The sequence below is a fragment of the Anopheles stephensi genome, chromosome 2, assembly GCF_013141755.1.
Source record: "Anopheles stephensi strain Indian chromosome 2, UCI_ANSTEP_V1.0, whole genome shotgun sequence".
NCBI lineage: Eukaryota > Metazoa > Arthropoda > Insecta > Diptera > Culicidae > Anopheles > Anopheles stephensi.
In genome coordinates, this window is record NC_050202.1 from 56,229,717 (window position 1) to 56,250,709 (window position 20,993).

Below are 20,993 nucleotides of genomic sequence, written 5' to 3' on the forward strand. Positions count from 1 at the left end.
AAAATGTTCTGGGACTTTACGAGGACTTTACGAGGAGAATTTAGAAAAAAAACACCTTTCCACAGTAGATGAGCGTAAACAAATTTAAAAAATAGGTGTCTGATGGGACGCCTATGCTGGTAAAAACAGCCTATCCCATCCCCCTCCCTGGTGGAGGAAGACCGATCACGGACACGATACAAAATCGTCCTCTTTCATCGGCTGCTCTAACGAGTGCTTTGGGGCGCAATAAAGATTAGCATTACGGTTGTGGAAACCGGTTGTGGCTCAAGTGCTCCCAACACACACATACACACGCATGTACACCGGTAACACCACCTTGACTTCTAGATGGGTCTCATCTATTTTTCTTCCTGCGGGTTGGCAGTCGATTGGGCCAACCCGGGGTTCGGTGTCCTTTACGACGTGGCCCTAGACCGGTGTTCACCAAAATACACACAGATGGTGATTTAGTTTACGCACGCAGTCAACATTCTCGAGCCATCCTTTTTTTTGTTGGGCGGCTGGGTCGGTTTTTGTAAGCCCAAGCAGCAGTCAATGATTTCCGACCGACGTAAAAGGTGTACTAGAGAGAGAGAAAGCACAACAATAGAGACATATAACCGGTCTGGGATCGAGGGACGGTTATCGCTACCTTTTGTTTAGGGGATTCATAGAACGGGAGAGAGAGAGAAAAGCGTTTCACCGATTATGAAGGTGGCCGGACAGCTTGTGTGTCCCAGAGACCCAAACAAAAAAATAAAAAATAGAAGGAAAAAAAAAAGTTGTGTGCGAGAAGTTTTGGTACCAGGTGTGGCGGATGTTTTCACAACGCAAGCCCCAAACGCGCACACCGATGAATCGACGGGTTTTCACGATAAATGGCTTACCAGGGTCTTAAGCGCACATCCGCCACGTAAGAGCGCTGTGTAACGCACGCTGCAAGCGGGCGTAACGATCTCCGAAAACAACACGGCTTCATATGGAGTTGGGGTTTTTGGTAGAATTTTTCTTCACTTATTTAGTTTCGCATTGTTTGGAGGATGATGGTGAAAGATTTCGTTCGGGTGAAGATTAAATGGTTTAGAAAATACCGTCCATTGAACGGAGCGTTAGTTTGAGCTTCGTATCAAAGCTTATCGTAGGGATGAAGAATAAAAATGGGTTAAATTCTATAAAGATTTTACTATTGTCAGGCTACAGAATAAGGCCGAGTTTAATGAGCAATTTCCTACATCGACGTGCTGTTTGAGAGCCATTAAAATGTTCCCTACTTTATCGGTTTTTGGCATCGTTCCATCCCAGCCATGCACCAACATTAACTGGACAAACAAAACGAGTAAACAAGGCCGGGGGAAACGTTCCGAACGCGTATCGTTGTTCTCACAGCTTACTACAGCCATAATTATGACAGTCCGGCCTGCTTGGTCTGCACGCTAAACTGACAAAGTTTTGTACCGCTTCCACCGTTCCTAATGACATTCGAATGACCGACCGGGCGCCTCCATCGGTCACAGCGGAGGTTAGTCGGGGTCCTACCGTCTAATGGTGTGCCCATTAAATCCGTATTTTTCCTTATCAGGCAAGCTTTGTGCGAGACCTGTCCGGTCGGTCCGTGGTATGCGTTCGTAAGTCTCGGCTTCGGATTCGGTCACTATCGTGCCGTGTAATCTCCAAACCAAACCGAAACAAGCGGAATCGATTTTAATCCGTGCGGCTTGTCGGGGAAGCGGAATTTAATGCTTACCACCACCGCCCTCCAGAACAATCAAACTGTACGCCGCTGGGATTATCATGGGATTTTGTGGGGTCATAAATTTGCAAATGGTAAATCAGTAGTGTGCGTTTCCGGGGCCATCCATCGGGAGCGCCGTGCGGAAAGTTTCGTGCCGAGGAAAGCCCATCCCTCGTTGCTGGAGGATAATGCTGCAGATGATAGTTTGAGGGGCGATTCGTGATGAATTTCTCGAGTTTTACGAGCGGGCTGGATTTGGCTCGCTCGAAATCCTCGAAGGCTCAGAGTGAAAGTTTTCCTGATTGCCTTTCGATTGCAGGAGCTTGTTATGGAAACATTTCGGTCTAGGGGACTTGTTTCGGGCGAGTTGACTGGGTACCGTTCTGTGAAGGAAAAGTAAATGCGAAAATGATGCTTGCTGTAATGTGAATGTGAAATCCGTGGTTAACTAGCCCAGCAAAAAATATGGTATTTTAAGCATAATAAAGTCTCTGGAGTGGTTCGGGCTTCACATGGCAAGACCGGGGTTCAAATCCCATCCAGACCGCCTCCCAATAACTCTGTCGTCTTTCAATCGAATGTATTGGCTTCTCTGGTGATAGCTTCATCACCTTAGTAGAAGGAATTGGACCTGTAACTCTTCCTCTGTGGTTGTAGCAGCCCAAAACGACATTCGTCGACGTCGAGATTGTCCGGTGCCATTCTCATGGCGTTGCCAGCACACCGGAGCATGGCGCTGCATGATTGTTAGACTTTCTCTTCATTTCACCGGCATCTCCATTGCCCTTCCACACGTGCGACTCCGGAGATCCTTTTGAGTATCTCCTTCTCAAACACGGCCAATAGGAGTTCGGCTAAATGTTCTGACTGTTACATGCATTTTTACTCGGGCTTTTAATTTTATCAGGCTGTAGTATGGCCGTTGGACAACCAGCATCCTTATGCGTAAATTAGATTGTAGTGCAGTGACTAAAGTTTTTAGTCAGATTTTTTTATAATCGTATTTTGTTAGTACGCTAAAGATAAATCCGCTTTTATCTTTTATTGATACTCGAACAAAATCGATTCGATTCTATCCAAATTTGAATTCTAATTAATTGATTAGATTATCCATATCCATTCTAATAAAACCTACAAATCATTAGCAATGTCCCACCGCTTCCCATAGGGGCAGCAGCTGCACAATGTACCTTTCCCTTAGTCACTATGTCACTTTTCATATCGAATGTCAATTACACCAATAGGTCATCCGTACAACAAACAAAAAAAAACAGGTATTATGTCAGTTTTCCATACCAGAAACCATATTTCCCCAAAACCGCACCCCAAAGACATCGGACAGCTGCTCCGATTGGAATTCCCACAAACTGGCGGTGCAGAAATTTGTAAACAGCGTTAAGGTATCTATCCGGTGCATAGATTCAGATACACTTATGGTTTTTGCGGCAAATGGTTGAGGTCCGGCACAGGTACCACACCTTCTCGGTATTGGTTACGTCCCAGGTGTGTGTGTGTGTGTGTGTGTGTGTGTGTGAACATCTTGACAAGAGTCATCAACTGTACCCGGCTCCGGCTCTGACGTGTGCGGAAATGAAAACTTGCAGTGATTGGTGTTGGAGGCAACGGTTTTGACGGGTTCTTGGGTGGGAAACCGGGGGACCGGAAATAGAATGCCAAACTGTCATGACAGTCGTCATGGTGGCTTACGGGTTTTTGCTCATTCAAGTTTTTTTTTTGGTCCGCCGTTGTTTGGTTACGGTTTCGCTTTCTGCTACTCTCTGGAAAGCATTCGCAGGCCAACGTACAGACTCGGGTCGGCGGATAGAACAAATGGCAAAATGCCCGGTGCTACGAATGCGCCGGCATCTTGTTTCAGTTATGAATGATTCTGTTATGCAAATGGGAAGCGATCCAATTTGCATACTTACATCGTTTGCGCAAAAGGAACCCGGAGTCCACCCAAACGCATCCTCTATTTAATGGAGCTCCGAGTTGGCTCTTAAGAATGAACCGAGCGAGAGTTGGCAAAATCAGCGACCCCGAAAGTACGACATGCTCACGGTGGAGCATAAACTTTGCCTTTCCACTTTCGCACGGAGCGGGAGCAGCTCAACGCAGTGGATTTGGTTGGGTTTGAATGTAGCAACAGCAACAACAAAAAGGCCAAATGAAACGTTGGCAAAACTCGCTGCAATAGTATATATGTGCTTATGCCCGGGCGCAAGCTAGTCCAATTATCCTGCCTTCCCTGCGCTGGCTGGTGGATGATCAGCTTTTGCTTATGATCTGCCCCTTCTGGGGTTTCGGTTTGCTTGAATTGGGTTTCAGGTTTTCCCATTTTTCCTTCCCGGTACAGTAATCCCATATTAGCGTCTGATTTTGCGAAGAATTCTTGAGGATTCCTGTCCCGCATTCTGTGGTGATTTCTGGAGCTTCTCTTTTTTCCGAAGGTTATGATAAATGAGATCGTATCGTTGCGTCCAGGGACAAAGCAACGAATATGCTTATTGAGGTTGGAAAATATTGATTGAGCTGTTACGTTCACTGGAGAAGGTCTATTTGCTATCTATGCTTCCGTGCGGTGGTACCTGGCGTTGCGCTAAATCTGGATAACCACCCGTAATTGACTGGTTTCAATCATCAGATACCTAATACCGGTGCAGCTTTTACTGCTGTTCGTTACGCTCGCTTCACCGTCGCGAAACGCATGGCACCGAGATTGGGTGCGGGAAGGTTCGGTTGCTGCAGCTAGAATGAATGTGGTTGAATGCAAACACATTCCTTATCGTGCTGTGTCCTCCCGCAGGATGGCGAAGATAGACGGCAAGACAGACGGACAGCTCGGGCGCGGTGAGCCGTTGCCGGTGACACTTGATATGTTTATTTTCGTTCCATTTCTGGCGAAGCACGGCACGGCGGCTGTGAACTGTGAGCAGGCTGAGACCGACTGAAGCTGCTCGTTGAAACCGTGAAGAACCTTCGGCTCCGACCGTTCCTTCGGCGAATGGTGGGGACGAGTGTCGCTGCTTGACAGACCGGTACCACTTCGGTGTAACGTGGGTGAAGCTGGGGTTCAGATTCACCGGTCAGCCATGACCTCGGCTTTGAGAGAGGTCTGTATAGAGGGGCGTGTGTGTGTGGATAAATAAATAAACGAAAAATCCTAACACGGTTGAGCTGTCGAGGGTAGAAAAGTGATGACATGCAAAGGACACTCGGTGCGAATGACTGACGAGACGAATGAGTTTTCTCTACGAATGGGAGTAAAGTTTTTCGCTATCCAACAACATAGAAATACACGAAAAAATAGGGGGGTTTTATAGCGATATTAAAATCGTATTAATAACCTTCATGCGTTTCTTGCCATCCCACCAAAGTGCATGTTGTATGCTGTATGCCAGATTCCAGAGAGTGATTGTAAATTTTCAAAGTGGACTTGAAATACTCCACTATTCCTCCGAAACACTACCCTTCGCGACTTACAAGTTTCACTATTGGAATCGAATCCCTGTAAACAACTTTTTTTATCATGCATGCATAGTGAAACCATACTGATAGCGAGTGTGATTGAATGGCTATATCTCCGATTGAAGTTCGCCTAGCACAGGATATGTATGTAATTGTGGTAGGATGTGGTTGATTCTCAAACTCAACATGAAGCAATGGAATGTTGTTATTGAAAATTCCTCTCTCTCTGTAGGGGTTTTCGTAGGGCGAATCGAGGGACAAAGTTATAACAACTTTATTGGACAACAATAAATCAATAAGCCTCGTCTGTTAGGTAGGGGTTGATCGGTTCCAAGCTCGGCTTCTAAATAGTTTGAAAAATGTTCAACCTCTTATAAATTCCTTGCCTTATTAATGCGTCAGATCAGCTCGAGGAGAAATTTATTCGAATGTAAGCGAGCTTGAGCACGCCAGCTGCTGCTGCAAATATCTTCATTTCATACACACAGCCGCCCGGTCTTGCCGTTTGATCGATTCATCATAAATAATATTATACCAATACCAACCAACACGGACATCTATGCAAATGTTTATACCAACGCGCGTATTCGCTTAAAGTTACTTTGTTACTTTGTTGCTATAGAAACTAAGCGTATGGGGCATACCAGCACTTTATCCATATTTTTTATGGGCCTTACGTATATTTTCATGAATATTGTACCCATGGTCGAAAATCTATTTATATCGGCCCGGAGTCTTTCTCTCTCCCTCTCTCTCGATCATGTCAGGGTCACCGATTTGGCAAACAGTTTGCTATAGGATTAGAGGCAACCCACTTCACGCCCCAATTCCTTCTACGAGCAGCGAAACGGCACATAAAATTTAAGAGCCGATGAACGTGTTGTCGTTCCTGTGTGTGTGTTTTTTCTGTTAGTTTCGACCGATCACCATATAGCACTAATGGTCAATCGATGTGGCCCGCGGTTGCGTGTGACATTCCATTCGTGTTGCGGTGTTCGGTGATGTTCGGTTTGAAGTTTTGTCCAGCAAAGGTCACAAGTTTGTGTAGTGTGTGATGGTGTTGGGTTTTGCTCTGGAGTGACGGCCCTGTTGCTACCCAGCCGTGTGCAATAAATCAACATCCGGTAGGATGGATGAAAGCAGGATGCAATAAAGTTTATATGCACTGCTTGAAAATTAATTCACTCGGTGGGTGTATAGTTGGGAACTCGCATGTGCTCACTTGCTTAGAGCAGCTGTACGGCGGCGCCAGGGAAAGATGGTTTGATGTACCGGTAGTGTAGCTCTTCCGGGAAAACTGTGTGGTTCACGTAATGGGACTATTGCGTCAATATTAAACAGCATAAAATTTATATTAGATTTTCAATTTCAAGAGGGTTTTGAGTCAGTACGGGTGCATGAAGCTTTGTATGTTAGTAGGAATTCGTAACCCAATTTTCTGTGCTCCAGTTTTGATTTTACAAGATTATAATCAACTTGAATATGTCCATATTAACCGTTCAAAAATACAACTTTTTTTTTTAAATTGATATTCAATTAGCTTTTCGTTGTCTGCTTAACGTCTTGCCCAAGGTTTAACAGTGCTCTCGGAACATTTTATGAGAAGTATTTAACCTGCAGTAAAAATAAATCTCCCACCAAGCGCAAAACTATAAATTGCAAACCAAAACCCAGGTCAGGGGCTGTGTAAGGTTACGGATACGATCAGGTGAGCCGTTCGCCTCTGCTGCTTGCTTCACTTTGAGCGCACATAATGGCATCTTTAATAACGCTTCCAATTCCACCTTATGCTGATGATGATGATGATGACGTGGATACGTTGGTTGGTCGGTCGGTCGGTCGGTTTGCAAATGAGCAGAAAAGAGTGCGCGCTCGGAAATAAAGAGCTCATTAATACATATTACCTGACGACCCGGTTCTGGTGGTCTGGGGGAAAAGGATTAATGCGAAGTGGAAAGCGCTCGACAAATCCTTAGTCGGATTGCAGTTAAAATCGAGAGCCCCTAGTTGCTATTTCTGATTTATTCAAGGTGAAAACTCCACAGAGGTGATTCAAATAGCTAAGAGTGGAATATAAATAGCTAGCTTTATTTTAATTTGAAGACGCTGGTTTCAATAGAAGTATTATTATCTTGCATCACAAGCAGCGGCTCAAACGAACGATCGCCAAACGCCTTTTGCGCAATCCCGCGAGATGGCGCTGGTAGTTTTTTTAAATCGTTCGACTCAAAACTCTTAAAAGGCCGAGTAGGTATTTTTTAAGATTAATAGAGGACAATAGAATAGGAGGTTTTTAAACACAGGTACGATTCGGAATATTGTTATTTGGGTCACGTGTTACAAATTTAAATATGTAGCGTCCAAAGAACCTGTGAGTAAATGTTGGTTGAAGGAGGCAAGATTCAACAGACCAGATGAATCATAGTATAAGCATACTAAGCAGATGCCTGGAGCCATGGATTCAAGAAACCTCAAGGGATATCTTCCTATGAGCTGGTCCTGAGGGCTTGAGAGCTTTGATCCTTTGGAGAAAGGTGTCCGCCATTCAATGACCGCCCCATGGACCGGTGCTTGGTTTGACATTCTCCAAAGCCTGTAGGCCATGTTGGAAGCTCGTTGAGTGCATTAAATGTATCCGAAGGGCTATGAGACTTAGATTGTCCTCATAAGCCATGGTCGCTAGGGCTAGCTCCAGGTTCCGGAGCCGGTTCGATGCCAATGTGCCCTACTGTATTTTCTTATTATTGCAATGCGCCGTGTTGTAGGAAAAGTTGATCTATGTGGGATCTTACTGAGGTGGCTTAAGTAATTTTCAGTTTCAGTAAAGAAGTACATTTCAAGATCCTTTTTCCTGAGTTATCCGTTAAGAAAGCTTTAGAAAAAACGAGATCACTGGATCTCTACCACACATACAATTCCTTCAAAAGAGCGAAAAAGTCTTGTTCCTCAGGATTTATAGATTGGATGTTGCTCCAACACACTGTATGCTCTCAAAAGCACTCAGCAAAGCACACACACACTCTTTTCCAAAGCAAATGCAATTCCCCAAGCACAATACGCCGGGTCCCGGCTCAGCTGTGTCGCTGTTTCTCGCAAAGGTAGCTAGACAACATGCCGGTGTACAGAAATTGCAACTTTTTCACTACTTTGACTTCTCTCTGCTGCCGATTTGTGTTACTACCGAAGTACGGCACTGTGCAGCACACGGCTATTTATCTGTTGCCGCCGGGCAAACACTGCAAACATCCATCATCGCTCGCCAGTGCGCGGTGTCTAATGCCTGGTGCTAATGTGCTCACCGCCTGCAGCCAACTGTCAAGTATTCGTACGGCAAAAGCGGCGCAAGAGCAAACGAAAAAAGTCTTGCCGGATAGGTGGGACTGACTTCCAGCTGGAACCCCGAGAGGCTGCACTTGTGGTTTGGCACACGTGTGACAGCGAGTGAAGTGTGGGATGATGGTGATGGTGGTTTCCACTTTATCACTGCAGGGCATGGCGCAGTGATTGTGCTATTGTTTGGCACACAGCTGACAAACGGAGCAATGGTTGTGTGTTGCGTGAGCTGGCAGACAGTCGGTTGAGAGTGATTCTGTAAGCGGCTCCTTCAGGTAAGTTGAGCATCTGCCAGGAACTGGTTTGAAAAGCGGCAAGTGGATTAGAATCCACCGACAAGTGAAGGACTTCATAATAAGGGGAAAATATTTCCGAAACTAATTATAATATTGGATCAACATTGCTCTACTCAACCGAGTTTCCAATATTCTACCGCTTAAGTACAAGCTGACCACTCAACAGTACAGTCGTTAGCCTCATTGAACTTTGGGTTCTTTTCAGTGTGTCGGTTGTGGTGCCATCTTTCGTAGAAATGTTATTCTTAGCAAATCCAAAACCGATGCGCCTGCCTTCAATCACTTCCAATTTCCTGGCCAAAAACTTTGCGGAAGCTTTCCTAGCGACGAGGCGGAAGCTCGTCGCGGGGAAAAAGAAGCACGGAACGGCAAGCAAAAAAAGGTGCCAGGAGGGTTCGTTCCAGTGTGCTTACTGTGTGCTATTTATAGCTGCTTGTCTCGCTGCTACACCCAGCTATCCCAATGTTTGGGCCACTCGGCTGATGCTTCCTGACGTTTCGCGTCCTTGGTGATGCTTTCGGTTCGACAGTTCAGCCACTCGATATGCTCGCTTATGTGTCTCATTGGCTGTGTGCGAGAATGTGTGTGTGTGTGTATGGGCTGTGTAAGGTTAAGAACTCTTGCAAGAAAGCACCATTTAGCGGTGAGCCCGTGATGGTAGAAGTGCAATCATGCTTATGCTGCTTCTCGGAAATTTTCCAATCAGGAAAACAGAAACCCGGGAACGAACCGCCACCGCCGGGAGTCACTCGGAAGGGAAAGTTTTTTATTCCAGCTTTTCCTTCTCCTGGTGTTTCCTTTTCCACGAAGATCGATGCTATTAGTTTTTGTGCTTTTGAAAATGCGAGCGCAAACAAGAACCAAGACCGGGTAAAATCAGCGCCACCGTCGGGTGTGCTCGCTTGTTCGCTTGCTGGTGGATGCCATTGAGTGATCCTCCGACGCTCGACTCGACCGTCACTGGGATGGAGTTTTAAGCTTTAATGAGCACAATCTTTCTTCGATTCGTTCGGCCAAGCAGCTTACGAGAAAGCTATTTCCTTCGTTTCTGTAGCGAAAAGCATCACTTGATAGCGGTGTCTGCTATGGGATCGTACGCCGGAAGGATCGCCTGTCCGTGGGCGCACGGGTCAAGACGAGATTGATGGCTTAAAGAAGCGTGGTTCCGTGTTCCAGTTTGCTTGCGTTAGAGTTTAAATGTGAGTGCTTTCGGGGGGGGGATAAAATATAGTGCCGGTCGTGATTTGCTGGTGTCTTTTCGCAAGTCTGACTTTTCTTCAGCGAGTCTTCCATGTTTTATGCGTCGCTAAAAAATCATTTAAAGCACGTGGAGTGAATATTGAATTTTTGAATTCAAAATAGTAAATTAAAAATGGAGGATAGATGTTTTACAAAAAAAAGGATGATGTTTCCAAGAAAACAAAGCGCCTAACAACAAAGTTGAGGAGTTCTCTTGCGTTTTGAGCCTTACCCGCTATAATAATAGAACGTAATATTCTTTTCCCTTAATCTACCATCAACAACTAACACAGCAACAGCAACTGTGAATCCATAATGCTTACCTTCATAATGCCCCGCGAAGGTTTAACGATCATACCGTTGCTCAACAAGCAGATTACCTTCGTTCCCTCTTTCAGAAATGGGCTTAGCAGTAGTGGCTCCCTTCGGTCAATATCTTGTTTTGCTTTTTTTGGTCGGTGGCTTGTTTGTATTTGCTTGCTCTCCTGACTCCATTTTGTGTTTGTTTCTTTCCGTACATTCACCATGGCAATGGGCTTGAGTTCTTGAGTAGGTGCCAGATGCCGACTTTCGGCGCTTTCAATCAGGATTTTCTTTCTTAACATTTCACTTCTCTTTCTCTCTCGCTGTTTCTTCCCACACAGGCTCAACAGCAGGCGCGATAATCACCGACACGGCTAGCAGGGGATTTAGCCTCGACATCTTAATTGGCGCTAAAACACTATTTGATTACGCTCCCGTCGTACTGTGGTCCCGTACGCCCAATATTTCCACGTAGGATTCGTGTCAACATTCAGTGTTTTATTGTGTTTAAATGTGTATGTGTGAAAGAGATCGACCGAGTGTGGTTTTTTTTAATGCGTGCTAAGCGAAGTGGCACAAGTGGTAATGTGAATAATTAAACGACGATTTGGTGTGCGTGTGTGAGTGTGTGACGGTATGGTTCATGGAGACGCGTTAGCATCCGCACCGGCGGATGTAATAGTTACCGTCCGGCCTATTATTTAGGCAGCGCATAGCAAATACACATCGGCCAAGCATACGCATCGAACCGTCGAGTGTTCGCTTTTGCTAGCGTCATGGAGTCCACAGAGACACTTGATTGGCCGCAGAAGAACGGTAGTCGAGCGGAGACCAGCAACGGTATTGATGGTCATGACGTTCAACCACCACCACCACCACCACCTGCAAGCTCCACCGATGCACTGGAACCGCCCATCAACAATAATGGCAACCCAAATGACAATAGTTGCTGTACCGTGCCGAAGCTCGCCTCACCGAGACCGTCGAGTCCGGCCGAAAATGGCGAGAGTGCTAATTGCACCCTAATGCGCAGCACTTCCCGACCTTCGACGGACGATGGCAACTTGCTGTCCCCCAATACGTCCCGCTCGAGCATGTCCCAGTCACCCACCCACCACCATCTGTCCCCATCGCACCGGTCGGGGCCGCCCGATTCGCTCTGCTCGCTCGAGGAGCTGGACGAGGTGGGCGCATTCTTCGAGGAACATTCGGCCGCCATCGAACGCTGGTTTCGGGAACGTGCTCCGAACGATGTCGTTGCCAAGCTGCAGTCAATTACCGCCGGGGATAGCTCCAAGTCACCGAAATCGCCGCACCGTGCGTCGGTCACCTCGGACCTGTTCCAGCAGTGGCTTGCATCGTCTCCGGTAAAGGTGAGTTCACGTACGCGTAACATACGTACATTGTACCCCTGTAGCATCAGATGGAGCGAGAACGATTCAATACGCGAATCGTTGGAAAGTCCCAAAAAAGTGAACAACAAAAAACTCCTTTCTCCTATCGTCCAGAAACGAACCAGCTTCCGCAACTCAGATGCAGATGGTACTAATGATAATTTATAGCCCCTCCCGAAGGCGAAGGCCCCGGGTATCATTATGCAGATTAATTGAATGCATTTTGTCATGCTCAGTGTCAGGCAGGGTGCGACCCCAGGTGCTGCTACTTGTTGACAGTGTTCGCTTCATTAGGAGGAGCGAACCGAGTGGCAAGGCGCGGGTTAATTATGGCTATTATTATGGTGCGGGTACGCGCTGGAAATGGAAATGGAACCTCGTAAAGTTTAATCGTCTAATTGGCGTTCCGTTCCAGTGCCGGCCGGGCTTAGTGCCGCCCGGTGGACAAATTACGAAAACTACTGCTGCTACTGCTTCCGCCAAGATTGGTAAGGTAATGGTGGCGTAATGGTTGACAGTTCCCTGCATTGCTTCCCGGGTCGTCCGAGCTGGGGCCGGGCAAAACAATACCCCCGGAACAGTTTCACGCGCGTTTATTTGTCCGGTGCAATGGTTCGTAAAGGTTCGAGCGGGTAATTTAGTATTGTGGATGGGGGGGGGGGGGGGGGGGATTCTGCAGCGAAGTAGATTTGAAAATGTTTGCGAAGCAAAGTGTCATTGACGTCATTACCGTTTGAGTGAAATGGGGCAAAGTTGCTTAGCTGCGTTTTGAATGGAGAAAGCATTTTAATGATAATCAAACACGCAAAACATTACAATGAGCCGAGATCCGCAAATTCCTTTTTTTTCTGAATGTGCTGGCTCCAACTTTTATGATTATCTTAGTTTTTTTATTGCGAAAGGACATTTTGTTTTTGGCAAGAAACATTCTCTTGATGGAGACGCATGGTACTTTGTAGACAATGTGAGATGAAAAATGAATGGCTGGATACTTTTTTAAATTATTATTTTTTGGGGACAGCTCTACGCAATCAATGTAATGAAGATGAAATAAAGCATAGAGAAAAGGGCAATTTTGGGTAGTGAAAGTGCCTATTTTCGACAAACAATGTGATGATGGAGATGCCTGGTACCCTATGTGAGTTTTGTTACCAAAAAACTGTTTTGAATACATTTGCATCAAATAATTATTTTTTCTCGATTTGAGACCCACCGTATTTATTATTGAAAATAGTTTTCAATTTCACCACAATTTAAGAGGCACAGTTTTAAACACGAAATAGGCAATTTTGCAGAATCAGCGTCACGATGGAGGCGCATAGTGCTTTTCATAAAATTAGAGTTGAATTTAATTTTTCCAGGATTCGTTTTAATTCGTTTTCCCTTGTGAAGACAGTTACACAATCGAATTTAATTTAAATTTACAGACAATGCAGTACAAATTACATTGTTTTCGAGCGATTCTTTTTTGTTGCGGTTGCCTTAACGGCTTAATAGAAAAAGCAACAATCAATTGTGAGCGTTAATATTTGATGATCGAAATCCAATAAACCCCTTATTTTCGATGAAATGAAACAGAGCGCACAAAAGCATTGGTGTGGGTGTTTTTCCACGCTCTTACTTTCTATCTCTCTCGCTCTTGCTCGCTCGCTCGCTCTTGCTCGCTCGCTCGCTCGCGTTTTCCATTATCGAGGATGGCCCTGTATTGCGACGCATTGAACAGAAACAAAGGTGAGCTGGGAAACAAAGCGAAGCCTCCATCGCCTATCGACCGGCACGGATTTAACGCTTATGGTCTATGTCAATGCTTGTGGGCGCGTGTGCGTGCGTGTGGGTGTTATTTTTTTAAAAAGCATTTCTGTTATGCTTCTCGTGGTTTTGCATCGTTGCAAAAGCCCTGCTGTAAGCCCAGTTGAGCTTGTTTCGGGTTGCGCTGCAAAACCACAGCGACAAACACAGTGCCGAGCACAAACGAGTGCAGGTGAAAGGATGAGTTTTCTGCACAGAGATCGAGCCGTGGCTACATAAATTCATCGATTGAAATGTCGTACCGTACCGTCGGTGGTTGCAAACGGACAAACACACCGGTTGTCATTCTGTGTGAAGTCTCACAGGCAACTGTCCTCCCGGTGGGACCGACCGGACCGCTTCGGGCGAATCAGAAGGGGGAATGATTTGAAGTAGGAAATAACCATAACCTAGTTGCCGGTGTTTTACCCTTCCCGCCGGCGGTCGAAAGCAAGTGGACGACGATGCTGCACGGACGATGGCACGATTGAGTTAAATAAATCTCAGTTCCGGTTACCCAGGCGGTGGTCAAGGACCGACCGGTATTTACGGTTGCCGGTGCACCGGTAGCCGTCGTTTTGCAGTGAAATGCGTCGATAGCATGTCACGGCTGAGTGGCATGTACCTGCCATCCAGCGTGACATTACAGTTGGTTAACAATTCCCTTACGCTTCTTTAAAAAACCATTTCCAGAGCAACAAGCATGAATAAAATGTCTAGAGACGCAACGGGGCATGTTCAAACACAGTTATAAAGTAGATTTCTATGGATCTGAAGTTTCCTGACCATATGGTATGTTGCCGCTATTGTTGTTTTGCTTTCCACAAGATTGTTCAACGCTTACCAGTGCGTTTGCCTTCATTAATTGTTGTCCGAAGCGATCCCATTTTGTTGGTACATTTTTAATTGCCCACTGGTCAAACTGGTGCCCGCAGTACGGCCTAGCAGTCCCAGCTTAATTATCCACCGTCCAACCCACACGGAAACCGGTTGTTTATCCGGCGAGAAAACCCTTGGCATTACCGTTGGGCGGTGATGTTTGCCTTTCGACCGTGCCTTAACCCACCATTTGAGCGACTTGAGGCAAGCACGGGTAGGTGATTTAATTTATTGGAGGAAAAAAAAGGTTTTTTAAATGAGATTTATGAGTCGCACTAGCAGCAGTGGTGCTTAGCTTACCTTGCGCACAGACCGGCTCCTGCAGTTATTCTCCCGATAAGATGATGATTTATAGTGGCTTGCTTTTTGGTCTCCTTTTTCTAGTTTGCTTTCTCACTCACTTCCTCATTGAAGTATGATTTCTGCCAACAAGATCCACCAGCATCCTTGGCGGTTCCGAGCACGCACAGAGCGGATTCCACACAATTGGTGTTGGTAATTAAATTGTCTCTTCGCTAGAAAAGCCCCCGGAGGGAAATAAAACTGCGATAATAATAGTGTGCTCTTTCAGCTGAACAACACAGCGAACGACAACGAACGAAAAAAAAACTGCCGCACGTCAACCGATGATAGATAGACGATAAAAGCACTTGGCCATCTATCTACGGTCAACTATTTAGTCACAAAATGGGAATGGCTTTCCACTCCCGTGGCCGTAGCATTTGCAAAACTAGAACGAAGCAGCACAGAGCGCATATAAATCTTTTCCGGAGATGTGCTGTGTGCGCGCGGTTTGTTAAAGAAAAATGTACTTAAAATGAATTAAAAGCGTACAAAATGGGCGCACAGCGAGAAGGACACAGCGCTCGTGAAGGTAGCGTTGATTGCTTTTGGGGTGTGCTTTTCGAAGGCTGCCACGAGCTCCACCGGGTTCGTAAAATGGAAGCTACGGTGCCGTAAATCAAAGCAGAGAAGCTGGCTGGCAGTGCAAACGTTAGGAAAGGCATCGGGAAACGCGGGCAGGCAGCAATAGTAAGAGAGCAGAAAGAAACATGCTGGAAATAAATCCGTCCCTTGCAAACGGTTAGGGGAAAAAAATTATGGAGAAGGCTCGAAACGTGGAAGAAAGTCAATTTTGCTCGTTATAGACACGGTGCAGCGTGGATGGAAGATGGCACGATCTGCTCGGTGGTCACAGTACACCCTTGGCGCATCCTGCATTAGCAGGAACGATGAAAAGTAAGTTTTTTTTTAGGAGATTTTCCATCCGACAATTGTGCCGCTTTTTTTTAAAGCTGGTGTGCTACATTCTGGGTAGTATTTTGCTTCCTTATTCCTGTGAATTATACAAGCTAAAAAGCTTTAAGCTGTTAAAATGTTTTATGCAAATAAGCGGATCGTGAATGCGGGTAAAAGGATTTCTTTGTGGTTGTTTTATGCTGGATGTCGTATTTGCTGTATAAGTGAATTGTAATTCACGGACACGTTTCGTCTTCCCTATGTGGACAAAATGTGATAAAAACACACGAAAAGAAGCTTCAAATGAGAAAAAATAAATATCTCAAGATTGTTTAAAATTTTACCTTTTGATACAGGACTCATTTTGTTATACTAGACTAGTGGTAATTTAGAAATGATAGATTTGTTTCAATTCCTGTATGACAGAGATTCTAAAATTAACTGATTGAAGACCGTTACATTGTCCTCTTGCTTGGCACTATAACCTCGAAAGGTCTCGGTCTGCCAAATTCTGGCTTTTTTACTGACTTGGCTGATTTTACCCAAAGTAATACAGTCAGTCCTGCTTACAGGCGGTCTTGAAGGGACTTAAACCCCAGTCCTGTCGTGTGAAGACCGGTATCATCACCACCACTGTTACATTGTCTGGTTATCTGTTTTTAATACAAAATTCAAATAAACTAATTACAAATAATTGGGCAAGACAAAATCGTTTGATTTTGAGCGGTTAAATTATATTAAAGTACAATTAACAGTCATTTTCATACAACTACTGCTACTACTGCGACGGATATGTTTGAAAAGAAGTATCAATTAGTAAAATGTAATTACATGTTGACGCAAACAAACGCCAACAAACTATATACGCTCACCAAACCAAGCGCAAAAGTTCAATTGCGAGTGAATAAACTGCAACGCCAGCTACCAGCTAGCACCGCGTAGCACCACCGTCCCACCGTAAACCACTTCACACTGATTAATCTCCAAAAAACCGCACCCCTTCTAAGAAACTCTAAAGCTGACTTGAAGTGAACGGTGTTCAACCACACGGCAAACACATCACCACCCGGTAAACGGTGCACAGGAAGAACTTGTTCCTAGGGCCCGCAAGACAACAATCAACTCACGAACGGAGCGAACCGGTTGCTTCCTCGTCTGGGGGAAAGTTTTCGGGCCAGAACACCACGTACCCGGGAAGGTTGTTACCGAGTTTTAATCGATGGCCGGTACCTGACCCCCGGTACGCATCAAAACTTTCGCGCAGGTTTCGTGTTCGTGTTCGGTGCGGGCAGACGATAAGCGCACGAGACGAGGCGAGGAAAGTTGAGCCATAAATTAAATTAAATTATTGCAGCTGAAGACATTCAGCCGTGCGTTTGGGGCGCGTGCTAGCCAGTGCCAGATCGGGTGGATTTCCGGACAATTCGGAAGCCACTGTACGAAGCGTTGCTGGCGATTGCTATGCTGTGCAAGCTGTTCTCAATTTCCAAAGGGGAAATGTTTGAGAAGAGGTATTTCTTCAGGTATTCGGGTGAATGGAAATATAACACACGAAGTAGCGATATTTGCCCAATTAATATTGATGCTTCGCTTGAAAGCCCTTGCTTTTGTTATGTTTCTTGGAAAAATAGCATCCATTTATCGTACAAAAGAATGTGCTGTATTGATGTTTCTAATAAGATATTTTCCCAGCCACTACTGAAATCGTTTAGCATAAAACTATGAATTTGCAGCGTAAAAATGAAAATGAAAAAAACGCGTACGACATAAAAAGGAAAGGAAAAACACGCAAATCTTCACATGCCAGCCATTGCTCTGGTAACCCAATCACGTTCCTGATTTACGAAGGAAGGTTAGACAGTGTGTCTGGTATTTATCCCTCTCGCCTTCTTCTGTCCTTCGCCCCGCCTCCCACACTCTCCGCTCCTCTTGAACCCTGAAACCCCGTGGCGTGGTAAGTATTCTGCTTCTCGGTCGTACGAAACAAAACCCAGAACCAGTCTCGAAACGACAACAACACAACATCGTCCACTGCTACCACCACCAACGCCACCACTTCCAATTCGTTCGATTCCAGCTCCCAAGGGTACACGCGTCGGATTACAGCGTTGCTAGTGGTGGTGGTGGTGGAGGAGGCGGTATTGGCCCCCTTTTGGGTGTGCTCGACGATGGAGGCGCCCAGTCTTTGGTAGTGGGGAAAGAACGAGATAAAGAATCTATGCTCGGTGGCTCGTTACAGACACTGGCGACAGTCTCTGCCATTCTCGCTCTGGAGAGCCCCTTGACCACACTCAGTCTTTGTGGCAGTGTGCACGCAGTGTGTGTGTGTGTGTGATAGATGACACTTGTGCCGGTGTGCTTACAGCGTCACTGTGCGGACACTCGAACAACGCGCCCCAAGACAATGAAGCTTTTGGAGACGCTGGCAGAAAACGGAGCCAAACCTTTACTTTTTGTCCGGTGTTTGTGAAGATGCCAACGTCAAGGACGTGCTGCTTGTTTCGTACCAACAATTCCTTTCGTTTTGCTCCCGTTCAGGTCTCTCACCTCATTACAACACGCGGCACAAGGCAATTGACGGTCAGTTGAGCCAAGCCCAGTGCCCGGTAGGGTTTGGTGGCTTGAACGCGCCGTGTCATTCGCGTCACCATTCCATTTGCAAGGGCGAGCGCTTGCCTCCTGTGAACGAGTGTTTGCTTAACCACTTCCTAGTGACCTAGATTTACCTCGCCGGGCGGAAGCGCAGAAAGCGATGGCGAAAGGTATGGTAAAAGGCTGGAGACAATTTGTAACTCTAGCTCGCTTGTCCCACCGTGCAACTAACTAACTGTTCCCGGACTGCCGCCACGGGAAGCTATTTACGTGAGCCTGCGCATGTATGCATGTGTTTGTGTGTGTGTGTGTGTGTGTGTGTGTGTGTGTGTGTGTGTGTGTGTGTGTGTGTGTGTGTGTGTGTGTGTGTGTGTGTGTGTGTGTGTGTGTGTGTGTGTGTCGAGGGTGGTTAATGGGAGACACAGCAACACAACACACACACAAACACCTTACAGGACGGGTGAAAGCCACACCGGCGAGTTTCCGGTGTGGAAATGTTAATGAGCTGCAGCGTTTAGCGCTAATTATTCGACAACTTCCAGTTTGGTAAACATTTGCGCTGCCTGCGCTACCCTGGCGCTTCATTCGCAGATCGTTAGGCGTGCTGATAATAGCCGGCCGAAGCCGTCGCCGCCGGATGGGAAGGCTTAGCCATTTTTAGCATCCATTTGTGACAACAGGTTTTGTAAATGGGGTGGTGCTGTTTCACTAGTCATTGTGTTTGGGATTGTGTTTCGCAGTGTTTGTTTATTTTACTTATTGGAGCTTTTGTGTGTTTATAATAAATCAGGTTTGTTACAAACGATTTGGGAATTTTTGCTATTGCTATGTATTTAGGTGTTTATGTATTGTTGTATTCACCTATCGTAGGATTTATGCAGCCAATCGGTCATCATAATGGGCTTGCATGGTTTCGGGCACTGAAACATTGCCATGTCTCTCTTTCTTCTTGGCCTAACGACCTCTTAGGTCATGCCTGCTATCATGCTAAGATGGGATATGGGTATGGATGGGATTTGTACCCCGGTCCTCCCGTATGAAAACCGACACGCCGTTGTCGCCTCTAGCACCGGTCCGCCCCTCACATTGCCATTGTAAACTATAAATTCTGTATAGCGAGCTTCAAAATGGCATAGCGATGATTGAATCCATCTGTGTTATTGGACCAGTTCGTTTCGACATCATACATGTTATAGTGTAATAACATCAGAATTCATCTTATCTAGTTTCCTTCTTCTTTGGTACAATAACCTTCTTGGAAAGATCTTTGTTTACCATGTCTCCCTTTCATGGTTTGAATTACTCATGGATGGATTTTCAGTCCTTCGTACGAGCAGATGTTCCGGTTCGTATCAGTCCTCCTCAAAATCCCAAGACCATTTTTAGCAGAAAATAAACTTCATCCATCGTGATGTCTAACATATTTTTTTAATGAGTGTCAAAAGGTCAGTTATGGTGGTATCTATGAGAAAGATACGGCCAAGAGATCAAAATTTTCCTTCTGGTAACGCTCAAACCTACCTGTTCTTCAAATGAATTCAGTTCTTAAGAAAGCCTTCAAAAGATGCATGGTCGATGTTAGTAAAGTATTCTGGTTCTGGATCTGTAGTAATGTTTAGGACTTTAGTAGGGACTTTACGCTTTGCTCGCTTACTTCAAGCACTGGTTATGCCTTAATAGCCTTAGAGCGTTGATGAAGGTGAACAAGATCCCCAATTTGTAATAGAATAAAATGAGCAATGGCCTCGCGCATGATTGTGGAGTTTTTTATTTTTAGAAGTACGCCTCATTATTCCCACTAAAAGAATAGATTAATTCATAACATCCAAACATTCATAAGTACTGTCACCTTGCACGGTATGAGATTTATCTCAGCCGCTTTAAACACACACTTTCAATTTAAAAAAGGGCTTCATTTTTTAAATAAATATATCTTCAACGCACAAAAATCACCCAAAACCACTGTGCCAACATCAATCATCCGGCACTCCGTCCCGCCGTCCAAAGTAAGTGAGCGTAAGAATAACATTACACGTGTGAGCACGTTGTTTGGCCAATAAGTTCCGTTCCGCAATCCACTCCAGCGCGCTAACAAGCTCAACCATTCCGACCGGGTTGAGTGTTCGGTTTCGATGGTTAAGCGAATGATCCCGTACCGTACAGCTACCGGCCCACAACCCCCCCCCCCCCCTCCCTAAGAACTAAAGTACCAAATTAATAAACGAACAGAGACGCTCGAACTCGGGGGTGTTGTGTTGCCGGCATGAAGCTGGCACAAGGAACGACCGAAAAGGAAAGTGTGTACTTTCCTTAGCCGCCGAGGGAACGATTTGTTTTATTCATGAACAACATTCATTCGTTTCCCTACTGGCACCTTGGTTCTGACTTGGGACTCGGTCGATTTCGCTGGCGCTCGGCTGGGAAAGGCTTACGAAACACAGGCAGGCAGACAAGCAGGCAGGCAGTATAAACATCAAACGTCACCGGTTTGCCGTTGCCGTTGTGGATGGTTTAAAGCCGGTTTAAGGTGGTTTCTCCGAGAAGCCTTCCGTGTTGTCCCTCTCCGCCACCGATCTGTGGTGAAACGGTTGAAAGGGAATCGCACAGCAGTAGAAGAAACACACTTAAATAAATAAACAAAAAATTCCGACCGCATTGTTAACGGGCTGCGCGAGCAAAGGTGTGAAGGCGTGTAATCTGTTGAGCACCACGCCTCCGAACCGCGCGCTTGAACGAGCAGTGAACTTG

The 20,993-nt window shown here is 45.7% G+C and overlaps 1 protein-coding gene across 8 annotated transcripts in view; it reads left to right on the forward strand.

Moving 5' to 3' along the window:
- Positions 1 to 20,993, forward strand: part of LOC118502929 (cGMP-specific 3',5'-cyclic phosphodiesterase) — a 46,566-nt gene that overhangs the window by 6,211 nt on the left and 19,362 nt on the right. For all 8 annotated transcript variants that reach the window (XM_036035674.1, XM_036035669.1, XM_036035671.1 and 5 more), the window contains exon 3: positions 10,695 to 11,726. In XM_036035674.1, coding sequence (XP_035891567.1) covers positions 11,130 to 11,726 — 597 coding nt within the window. In that variant the 5' untranslated portion in view covers positions 10,695 to 11,129. The remainder of the gene's footprint in view (positions 1 to 10,694; positions 11,727 to 20,993) is intronic.